This window comes from Anthonomus grandis, chromosome 4 (genome assembly GCF_022605725.1).
Source record: "Anthonomus grandis grandis chromosome 4, icAntGran1.3, whole genome shotgun sequence".
Lineage (NCBI taxonomy): Eukaryota > Metazoa > Arthropoda > Insecta > Coleoptera > Curculionidae > Anthonomus > Anthonomus grandis.
The window spans coordinates 36470162-36482862 of NC_065549.1; the positions used below are offsets into that span (position 1 = coordinate 36470162).

Below are 12701 nucleotides of genomic sequence, written 5' to 3' on the forward strand. Positions count from 1 at the left end.
CGTCGTCCACGGTCTAAAGCTGTAATAAATCAAATTAATTCTGACATGATTTCTGCATCAGGTCTTACATGGAAATCTGATCCTATTGCCCGACGAAGGCAAATTGCTGCTAATGTTATGAAAGAAGCGCCAGGTCTCAAAAATGGAGTAAATCCTAAAAACGAACACTTGAAGCGATTCGACTTTTTTTCGATGACGACACCATCGAATTTATTTCGCAATATACGAACCAGAAACTCGCCCTTGTAAAAGAAAGCACTCCACAATCTTCTTTCATACAAAAATCTAGGAGTTTTGAAACAGAAGAAATAATTCTTGATAACAGCAGGTGCTTACAAGCAAAACAAAGTCCGCTTATCGACTTATTCAATGAAGAGAATTTGCCAATTTATAGGGCTACGTTTTTACACTACCGTTTCCAACTACTTCAAAAATGTATAAGGCTTGATGATAAAACTACTCGAGATGTTCGTAAAGAATACGACAACTTTGCTGCAGCAAGAGATATATGGGAGCGTGTCACAGGCAAATTTCCAGACTTTTTGGCTTCAGAGTTAGTTGTAATAGACGAGGAGCTTATAACATTCCATGGCAGATGCAAATTCCGTTTATACAGGGTGTCCGAAAAGTCAACGATAATACTGAAGGGGCTGATGGAGCAACTCGTAAGCACCTAGAAAAATATAAAATGACCTTAGTAAAAAATCGATGGTTTTCGAGATATTGGCACTTTAGTGGAAGTCACCAAAATCCTACTCTTGGATCAGATTTTCGATTGTCACGCCTTAAAAATAGATAATTTTTAGAATCCCTATTTAGCTATGCAACACTGAATAGCCATTTTACTGATCAAAGAAAAACATCAAACTAAACGGCCAAAAAATTTAATAAGAAATCTATTCTAAAATAAAGTATTACTTATTTTTATTTTTTTAACTTTGAATTTGACCGCTCATACTGGACCAAAAAAATTGTACGGCAACCTGGCTAATACCTTAAAAACTTTGCTCATTTAATCTACTTTTTAAAATTACCTAAATGTTTTTTTAACAGTTTACTATTATTGTGTAATAGTAAAAAATAACCCTAATTCACCTTATGATATCATTGTAAAAAAATTAAACAAATTTTTAAGTTATGTTTAAAATGTTTTTATTTAACTTAAAAATTAAAAAAATCAAGAGCGAAGGTAATTCTTATCACCATAGCAATAAACAACAAACATTTTTGCAATTTAGTTTGTTTACAGTTCCGTGAACTAACTACTTTTTTGCTTGTATCCTAACGTTTCTGTTACCTTTTGCTTTGGATTTGTTTTTTAGTTCATTTTCCTATGGACTGTGTTCTTTGAGCTGTTTGTTTTATTGGTTAATCATTTATTATGCCCTTGCTGTATACCGCCCAAGAATATGCAAACATGCATCTCATTTATGGTGAATGCAGAGGAAATGCTCTAGCAGCATATAATCTTTATCAAGAAAGATATCTAAATTGGCCCGATATCCTGACTATCGTGTATTTATTAATGTTCACCGCTCATATTCCGAAGACAGAATGCCTCATGCTCCTGTTCAAGAGGGAAGACCTCGTATTGATTATGTTGATCAAGTTTTAGAAGAAATTGAAAATGATCCGACTACTTCGGCACGAGCAATCGAAAGAAGAACAGGGATACCGAAATCGGTAGTAAACGACATCACTAGGCGATTTTATTATCACCCTTATCATGTTCAACGAGTGCAAAGCCTACTGCCTCGAGACTACGAACCACGCCTACAATTTTGCCGCACAATGTTGCAAAAAAATCAAGAAGATCCGAATTTTTTAAATAATATACTGTGGTCGGATGAGAGTACATTCAAAAAGGATGGCTTTATGAACATGCACAATTTGCACACTTATGCATTGGAAAATCCCCACTCTATTCGAGAAGAAAGGTCACAGTACCGATTTAAAGTAAACTTGTGGACCGGTAATTTGAACGGACGTGTAATTGGCCCATTCGAATTACTCGAAAATTTGAACTGGCAGGCTTATTTAGATTTTTGTCGAAACAATCTACCAATTCTTTTAGAAGATGTTCCTTTGGCCAGTCGCCGAATAATGTGGTTCCAAAATGATGGTTGCCCGGCACATTATGCCCATAAAGTTCATCGGTATTTAAACCAAACATACCCCAACAAATGGATCGGCCGACTTGGTCCAATTTTATGGCCTCCCAGGTCTCCAGACCTAAACCCCCTCGATTTTTTTTACTGGGGTTGCATAAAAGAAAAGGTTTATGCAAGATGAATAAATAATATTGCTGAATTACGGCAGCGAATAAATGATGCAGCCCAAGATCTTAACGCTGCCAGGAATGCAAGATGGATCAATAGGTCATTTATTAAAAGATGCCACGCCTGCATTCACGTTGGTAGTAGACAGTTCGAACATATTATTTTATTTTTAATTTTTTTTTAAGTTAAATAAAAATATTTTTTGAACATAACATTATAAATTTGTTTTATTTTTTTCATAAGGTAGATTAGGTTTATCTTTCACTCTATCACAATAACAGTAAAGCTTTTTTAAAAACATATTGGGTAATTTTAAAATTAAATTAAATGAGCAAACTTTTTAAGGTATTAGCCGGGTTGCCGTACAATTTTTCGGTCCAGTATGAGCGGTCAAATCAAAGTTTAAAAAATAAAAATAAGTAATACTTTATTTTAGAATAGATTTCTTATTAAATTTTTTGGCCGTTTAGTTTAATGTTTGTCTTTGATCAGTAAAATGGCTATTCAGTGTTGCATAGCTAAAAAGAGATTTTAAAAAATATCTTTTTATAAGGGGTGACAATCGAAAATCTGATCCAAGAGTAGGATTTTGGTGACTTCCACTAAAGTGCCAATATCTCGAAAACTATCGATTTTTTACTAAGGTCATTTTATGTTTTTCTGGGTGCTTATGAGTTGCTCCATCAGCCCCTTCAGTATTATCGTTGACTTTCCGGACACCCTGTATATTCCTACGAAACCTGGTAAATATGGGATTGAAGCTATGGATGTGCTCTGTGACTCAGAAAACTACTATTGTTTTGCTGCAGAACCATATGCTGGAAAAGTAATCAATCAGCCCAAAGATTACAATAGTGGTCCAGAAGTCGTAAAACGTCTTGTAGAATTAGCAAAATTGCAGAATAGTGGTCGCAATATTACAATGGACAGAAAATTTACGTCAGTGCCAACAGCAAATGCTTTGTTGGAAAAGGATCTTACAGTCGTGGGAACAATAATGAGTAACTGAAAAGATGTTCCACCAGAACTAAGACCACGATCGTTGAAGGATGCAACTCCCGGCACTATTCGCTTTGCTTTTCGGGACCGTGAAACACTTGTAAGTTATGTACCCAAAAAGAAGAAGGTCGTCACTGTTCTTTTTACACAACATCATAATATGCAAGTGAAAAATGACAAGCCAGAAATTATTCTGTATTATAACTCCACAAAAGCCGGCGTCGATACGCTTGATAAATGTGTAAGGGCATATAGTTGTCGGCGAGGCACAAGAACGGGTACACTGTTAGGGTCCCAGTGCGACTGTTAAATGGAATATGTATTTTTTGGTCACAATCAACTTTTGTGACCTGGTCTACAATAAGGGGGTTTATGGACGAAAACAAGTTTTTGCGAAAACTATTCGAAAAGGTAAACAATTGTTCATCAGTTTCTCGTTAGTTGTATCCTTTTCTCCATGTTGACTAGTGTCTAACCATATTCAACGACATCAAGTGTTGTTTCTACTCAAAATATTATTGTAGTTAATTGCGTACGTTGTTTTGGATTACTAAACGATAACTGCTGAAAAACTGAGTTTGCAAATGTTATTATTGTTATCATGCCGGCTGATCGTCTTTTTCTTTATTACATTAATTAAATCGTTACTGTTGGTATTACAAAATAATAAACAATGATTGTTGATGAGGGGTTTAGTGCCATCTACAGTCAATATTTTCCTGAAAACGATGAAGACAAGGATTCCATGATGTTGATTGAACGATGAACATGACCATTTGTCTCATTCAGAAGATGATGATATGGAACAAAGTTTCGTGAAAATGAGGTTATGAAGTCGTCTCAATTTAGAAAAATGGACAATATTTTGTGACCAACAAAAAAATGCCTGATTTTTGATTTAAAAACCAAATTTGGGTCTTATCTCCGGAAAAATGACCTTCACTTCTTTTTCCACTATGACATTGAACTCTAGGCATAATATCTAATTATAGTAATTTTTACCCTGTATTTCACGCAAAAGGTAGCTTACTTTTGTTGGAGGCGTTAAATGTTTGGACGCAGGTTCGTGAAACCCGTAAGGTTCTACATTTAATAGCAAGGGAGATCTCTTGCAATTACAACCAAAATGGGACACAGAGTACATTTAAAACAACTAAAATAAAATGTATGCGTAGCTAGAAAGGACTAGTATTAGATAATTATTTTGAAAACAAAATAAATCCATATAAAACGTATTTGTGCTCTTGAGAATTTATGTAAGTATACCTAGCATTTCATTTAGCTCAGTACCTATCAAACCTTCACGTAACCTGCAGTCCATCCAATCTCTCTTTAAGCTGATATTTGTATTAACATTTATTTTACTATTAAAGAGAGAACTCTGTCTTCGGAAATGATCCCTTTTAAAAAGCACGAGCCTTTTCACCACCGAACTGCAATTTTTTATCACTTTTTGCGACACGTTTATAGTCTGTCCCGACACGGTCCCGACGTCCACATTTAAAACAAATGCCTCCTGTCATACGACTGGCTCCTCTCTTTTAAAATTGATATTCTGATTTGCGCAAAAGTCCCTCGTTAACGGCAGACAATTGAAGTACGAGCAGATCTTACAATCGTACACCGGTATGATATAAAATAGGAGCATTAGAACTATGAAAAGAATCATGGTCGTCAACAGACAAACCCATATTAAGAACACTTTTTTCTGGCGGTCATACGGCCCAAATGAGACGAAAGGTAACAGGGCATAGCTTAGGAGAAAACCGAAGACAAATCCGAACAGATGGGCGTAGTTATCCACCCACGGGAGAAGACCGATGAGGAACAAGACGAGTGTGATGGAGAGTAACTTGCACAGAGCTTGATTGGGATGTTTCAGCATCGGCCATGCGTTTAGTACTTCTACGATGAGGCAGGCCAGGAGGCCGAACTGGGAACCAGCGGGGCCAACCTAAAAATAAAAAAAATAAAAACATTTAGTATTTTTAACAGATGAGTATGAAACAGTGCTATTTATACTGGGTCCTGCAACAGTGCGTCGGTCTTCCATAAAGCCTAAAAAAAATAAGGTTAAAAATTTCTAACCTTAAAAAAAATGTTAGGACATGATAGCGCATATCTGGAAAATATTTTGAAGTATACAGGGTGCTTCAAAAAAATAGGGCGATATAAGCAGCATTTCTTTTAAATGGAATGCCATTCTTCTTATTTTATTCTTAAGACCGCCTTAGGCTACCTAGTATATGCGCTAAATATGGCTGCTTTGTCTTGCGCAGTTTGACTGCAATATTTTTTTTTATAAAAAAAATATAAAAATCATTACATCATTTAATGAAGATTTAATACATGAGCATTTTTTATTATGTAAACATATTAGCTATCTTTAGTCGTTTTTAAATATTCACGATAATAATTAAACAAGCATATTAAAAATATTTATCATTTTATTATTATTACATTAAGTGTTCAATATGTCCTCCGTTTTGTTCAAAACATAAATTAATACGTTCCTGAAAACTTCTTTCTACTTCATGTAGCATTTGTGGAGTTACTTGAGCAAACGCATCCCGTATTCTGTGCTCGATATGTACTGCCGTTGTAGGTGGATTTCTACTATAAACAATTTCTTTTTCAAAACCCCATAAAAAAAAATCTAATTTTGTTAGGTCAGGTGATCTGGCTGGCCAATTAATAGGTCCATTCCTTCCAATCCATTTTTCTTCAGGTTACATTTAAATATTCAGTGACATTTCGAGAAAAATGTGGAGGAGCTCCGTCCTGTTGAAACTACATTCGGTTTCTAGTAATTAATGGAACATTTGCAAGTAATCTAGACAGTTCATTTTGTAAAAATTGAAGGTACATTTCTCCATTGAGATGATCCTTAAAAAAATAGGGACTGATAATGGTGTTTCCAATAATTTCACCCCACACATTTAATGACCACCTATGCTGGTAGTCGATCTGCCGCATAAAATCGGGGTTTTCGGATGAATAATAATGAAAGTTATGTCTATTTACTGATCCATTTTTATGAAATGTTGCCTCATCCGTAAATAGAACATTATTAAAAAACGTGGGGTCGTTTTGTAATTTATTTCTGCTCCAAGTACAAAATTCAAGTCGGTTTTGTATATCCCTATCAAAAAGTGCTTGATGTTCATGGATGTGGTATGGATGAAAATGATTTCTTTTTAAAATTCGTTGCACTGATCTTTCACTTATTCCAACTGCTGCGCCGATATTTGACTGACTTAGGTGAGGATCTTCGGTTACCGTTAATAACACATCTAACTCTTGCTCCTGATTAGTAACTTGCCTCATTCTATCTTGCTTGGGGTAACAAACACTCCCTGTCTCCACAAATCTTGCTAGTAACCTTCTAAAAGATTTTTCATCTGGACATCTTCTTTTAGGATAGCGCGTCCCATACATTCGAGAGGCTAAGAGGCAATTCTTTTCAGATTCCCCCAACACAAATATCATGTCAACAAGTTCGTCTTTGTTAAAATGCATATTATAAGTATGCAATTTTCGTTCAGATTAGATTTCTGAAACAAAACTCCAAATTTCTTTTACAAACAAAGTTATGATAATTCAAATAACTGAATACTTAAGCTGATAATATAACATACAAAAATGATATTCTCACCAAAATGTCAAAAATTTATTTAGAAAAACAGGTGAAATATTTTGCTTGGCAACAAAAAAGGTAAAATACCTATTTTGTTAAGAATGCAGATTTCCTGGTTCTTATTTAAACATTTTATTATATACGGATAATTATCCTGAATATTTAAAAACGACTAAAGATAGCTAATATGTTTACATAATAAAAAATGTTCATGTATTAAATCTTCATTAAATAGATAAAAAATATACAGGGTGTTCCAAAAAAGTGTTAAAAAAAAGCGAGAAATGGAGCTTTGAAATTCGTAAAATATGATTGCTAACTACGGACACTCTGTATATGACAGAAGGAAACAATTTAAGTCAAAGTAATTCTCCATTCTTCTAGAATCCCAATTAAGTCCAATATTGACATTGAATTAACATGTCTAGTATCAAGATGAAATTAAATGATTTTTAGATTTTTTTATAAAAAAAATTATTGCAGTCAAACTGCGCATGACAAAACAGCCATATTTAGCTCATATACTAGGTAGCCTAAGGCGGTCTTAAGAATAAAATAAAAAGAACGGCATTCCATTTAAAAAAAATGCTGCTTATATCGCCCTACTTTTTTGAAGTATCCTGTATACTTCAAAATATTTTCCAGATATGCGCTATCAGGACCCAAAAATTTTTAAGAGGTTAGAAAATATTAACCTAATTTTTTTAGGCTTTATGAAAGACTGACGCACTGTTGCAGGACCCTGTACAGGGTGTAAATAAATAGATGCGAAAAAATTCAGGGGCTGATTCTTGGGTAAATTTCAAGAAAAAACTTTATATAAACGACCGGTGTGAAGTTAGCAGCCAATTTGATTTTGCGTGAAGTTAGCAGCTATTTTTTGGCAGCCAAAATTTTATGTACAACCCTACTACTTGAGGTAAAATACAATGTCTTTATCTTTACGGATTTGCGGTATTTTAACCCCAACCACTTCGCACCAGTTTGGCGGGTATCTTATGCATAAATGCATTTTAATTAACAACGCATCTACTAAATTATTAGAAATAGATCGAGCTGTACAATAGTATTAGGCACACATACTCCCTAATTAATAACAAATTTTCATATACCATCCATTATCCCTTACCGCCAGTCAGAGGGGTGGTTCACCCTTATGAATTTATAAATATGTTTTTTTTTTAAATCTTATTTTGCAACCCGATTTCTTTCTGATAGAAAAAGATATTTATAAATTCATAAGGGTGAACCACCCCTCTGACGGGCGGTAAGGGGTAATGGATGGGATATGAAAATTTGTTATTAATTACGGAGTATGTGTGCTTAATATTATTGTACAACTCGATCTATTCCTGATAATTTAGTAGATGAGTTATTAATTAAAATGCATTTATGCATAATATACCCGCCAAACGGGTGCGAAGTGGTTGGGGTTAAAATACCGCAAATCCGTAAAAGATAAAAAGACATTGTATTTTACCTCAGGCAGTAGGTTTTTACATAAAATTTTGGCTGCCAAAAAATAGCTGCTAACTTCACGCAAAATCAAATTGGCTGCTGAAACTTTTGGCTGCCAAAAATTGGCTGCTAACTTCACACTGGTATATAAACGTATGTCCTAAAAGTCATAACTTTTGAGATACCGGGTGGTAAAGATTGAAGAAAAATATATGTTTTTTTTTATAATACCTGTAAAACCCCTGTAGATATTTTAATAAAATTCGGTATGCATTTTCTATGCATCAATAGGCATTTTCTGAGGTTCACTAATTTTTTTTATTTGTACCAATGACGTTCGTGTAAGGTTTAAACTAAATATTTTTGATAAAAAATATGGTACGCCACTTTTTTGTTTGTTTTTGTAATCGTCATTTATTTCTGAGCAAATTTAATCTCTTGACTTTCATCTACCTAAATGTATTACGTGTTTATTATTAATGTTTATATGGGATTCTAATTTTTATTTTGAACCAAATGAAAGAAAAAAAAATTAAATAATTATAAAAAAAAGTTGAAAATGACCACCCTCTCCCATAGTCTATACGTCGCCGCATTTGTCGATGAATCCGATAAAAAATTCCGGAAGAATTTTGAATTATTCGATTCGATAAAAGTCATCAATATCCAGTACCCAAATCCTGTACACCAAAGTTTTTAAATGACCTCATGTGGCAAAATCTAGTGGATTCATATCTGGTGACCGAGGTGGCCAAAACTGAGGACCGCCTCGGCCTATCCAACAATTTGGATATGTTTCGTCTAAATAACGACGTGCTAATAGCCCCATCGTTCATAAACCACATTAATCTTCTAACATCTAGGGGTACTGCCTCTGGAAGTATGTCTTGGAGAAAACGAGTGTATGTTTTCCCATTCAATCTCTGTGGCAGAAAATGTGGGCCAATAAGGTAATCTCCAATGATTCCAATCCACACATTTAAAGAAAATTGTTGTTGGTGATGAGCTTGGCATTGTATGAACTATGAACTATGGCATTGTGATTTTCATCTGCCCAAATGTGGTTATTATGGTAGTTAATGATTGCCTCTCTGGAAAAATTAGCTTCGTCGGTAAACAGAATCTGCTTTAAAAACTGAGGGTTTTGCTCAATAACTTCTAACATCCAACGAGAAAATTCAAGACGCTTAGGAAAATCTCGTGGTAATAGACCCTGGACTCGTTGTATGTGATATCGATATAATGAATGATCCTTTAAAATAGTCCATACCGTCATATGATTGACATGTAGCTGCAGACCGATTTTTCAAGTTGTTTATCAATTAAATTAAGTACTGCTTCTTTCAATTCCGGTGTTCTAATATCGCGTTGGCGACCACAATCATGCTTTGATGAAGGCCTGCAAATAACGTATGATGAGGTGCCATTCGTTGAGGGTACATTTTAGCATACATCCTATAATGTATATTATAGATGCTTGCAATGAATTTCCGTTTGCAAGACCATAAACGGTCATTTCTGCATTTGAATAATTTGCCATTATGATGAAAATTTGAATTAACTAAAAAACAAAAAAGGTTAAAAAGTTAAGTAAACAGTGGTGCATTATATTTTCATCAAAAATATTTACTTTAGACCTTGCACGAACGTCACTGAAACAAATAAAAAAAATTAGCTCGTCCGTTTCATCGTGGGCCTGTGATTAGCAAGCTGAAAATCTAAATGTGGCGACATAAAATTTTTTTGATTTACTTTATTTAAATTAAAATAGAAAAAATAAAATAAAGGCAAATTATTAGATAAACGAATACAACAAATTTAAAAAATGTATAAATAGCACAAAGTTTATTAGTATTGAGATATAATACAAAGTGAAATAATTTGCTCTCGAAATCTTAACAATCTTTTCTTAACACTAACAAGAAATATTTAATTATTCTTCTACACAATAATTAATTTTAATGAACACGGTGCTTAAGTCGTTTATTGGACTAGAATACTGATGGTAATTTTTCAATTCACCAACACTCCGTATTCAGTTACTAACTTTCTTATTTTAAATGGATTTTATTGCGTATTTTGATTTCCCGTACTTAAAATGCCCACACCCGTATTTTCTTTATTTTTTATATATCATGTTATTGGCAACAACTACTTTTGAAATACATTTTTTTTCAGTAATTTGATATGATTATTTTTTAAGTCGGTTGATGAATAAGTCAATAAGAGGAAAAAACAAAGTCACATAAATAAACGCATTAAAAAGGCATAGGTACTATTCCTACGATAAAGATAAGATTTATTATATGAGTAAAGGGTTTTAATATAACAAAATGTATATTTTTAATAACCTAAAAAAAGAATTCATCTTTACCAGAGGCATAATTATTTCTTAAGCTTTTAATGTTATTCATCAGTTCGTTTTGTGTGAGTGACATAGAATTTGGTAGCTTATAGTTATCTATAACTCATTATTTCAAAATGCGCTGTCGGGAATCTCAGCAGCCATTGTTTTTCTGTATTTGCAAATTATTTGTTACTAGTTTCAGTTTGTCTTATTATTGTAACGTTATTTTCATTTATTATATTTTATGTCATTTCAGCATCTTTGATGATTTTATAGATTTTTTTAGTATTGTTCATGTTGGATCAAAATCTAGCTTTTATAATAATAAGTTTTAGTTTGTTTAATTATTCTATTTAAAATCTTAAGATAAATGAGGTATTTCTGTTTGAGATTAAGGTTATTTGTAAAAGTTACAACGTTAGGTCTTAAGTAACTGTTACGTAATTAAAGATTTTATTTTCCAGTGATTTCAGAAATTATTCATTTGTTTTTCATGAGTAGCCTTATTAAAAAACGCTTTACATTTAAAAAACACACATTTATGGCATAAGTCCTTAGTTTTTTATGCAATTATTTTTTATTACGATTTTTAAGTTACATTATCTTAAATATCGGGGAAACGAAAAAAAATGCCATTTTCATACAATACAATAGAAATAATTATTTTATCAACATTTTTCTAGAGTCTAAGCAACATAGTGATAACTTAATTGCAAGAACTACAGAAGCTAAAGCTGTGCGTAATTTTCAAAATTCTGTCATTTGATATGCTATAAAAAAATTGTCTCTAGTATGAAGATAATCAATACAATAAAGACACAATAATATATTTAAAATGTATTAAGTAATGTTTACTATAAAAGAAAATAGAAAAGAAATACCCTTAATATTTAAATGTTTGGACTGGTATTTTAGTATTTTATTAAGACTAGTTATTCTTTAATTTTAGTTTGTGTTTTTACCATTTTAATGACATTTTAGTGATGGTGACATTTTAAATTGCATAATACAATCTTAAATCTTATGTATTTAAGTATTGTACTTATATAAGTTTTTAGTTAGTTAGGATTTGACTCGTAAAAATATGATCTAGGCATGTATTATTACCAATAAACTTAGTTGATTGATCGATCGTGTCCCATAAATAATGGAAATAGTTTAACAGTAGATTCCTTAAAAAATAAAGTTAAATTTTTCTAGTTTAAAAGTCAATGACAACCAAGATACAGGGTGATAAACTTAATGTAATTTTTTTTGAATTTTAGCCATAAATTTATCATTTATTCTTCGTTTTTAACAAAATTTGGAATATAGTTTTTTTTTAGTTATCCTTTAGTTACCCTTGTTTAATTTATGTAATAGCAAAATTTTGATTTTTTTAAAATCTTTTTTAAACTTGGCATAATTTAATTTTTGTATTTAAAATATGCATTGTGCAAATAATTTTGCTTAAAAAAGGCATATATATTTAAATTGCTTTATTACTGTTTACTGCTTATGCTTCGGCCTCCGTGGGCGTCATTAATAAGCCTAGAGCTGCTTTTTTACATTTTTTATTTAACTCATAAATTAACAAATTAAACATAGCGTTTACAACAACACAAAACCTATCGAGAGCGAGGAGAGCAGTGAGCCATGGATGGCGGTATCGAACCGCGGTATTACACTTCGAATGAATGATAGATAAAAATCAAAAGATAAGTTGAAAATAAAAATTATCAATATTTGCTAGTAAATAAATGTTCGACATGACCTGCCTTTATCTCAATACATTTTAAAATTCTTTTGCTGAGAGATTGCTGAATTTAAAAACAATTGCTCATTTTGAAGTGACTCAGCAGCAGTTTGAAATTTTACCATTAATTGCTCTCTCGAGTTTATTGCATTTTCATAAACGATTGATGTTATGTATCCCTATTATGTATCCCTATATACAAAAATCTAATGGGTTACTGTGTGCTCGTCTTTATCCTAGTGATCT

The 12701-nt window shown here is 32.6% G+C and overlaps 1 protein-coding gene across 1 annotated transcript in view; it reads right to left on the reverse strand.

Moving 5' to 3' along the window:
- Positions 1 to 956: 956 nt before the first annotated feature.
- The window catches only part of LOC126735679 (uncharacterized), a gene marked incomplete at its 5' end in the record, with an annotated part of 345800 nt that continues 334055 nt past the window's right edge, over positions 957 to 12701 (reverse strand). The window contains one exon of the mRNA XM_050439744.1: positions 957 to 5232. Coding sequence (XP_050295701.1) covers positions 4798 to 5232 — 435 coding nt within the window. The remainder of the gene's footprint in view (positions 5233 to 12701) is intronic.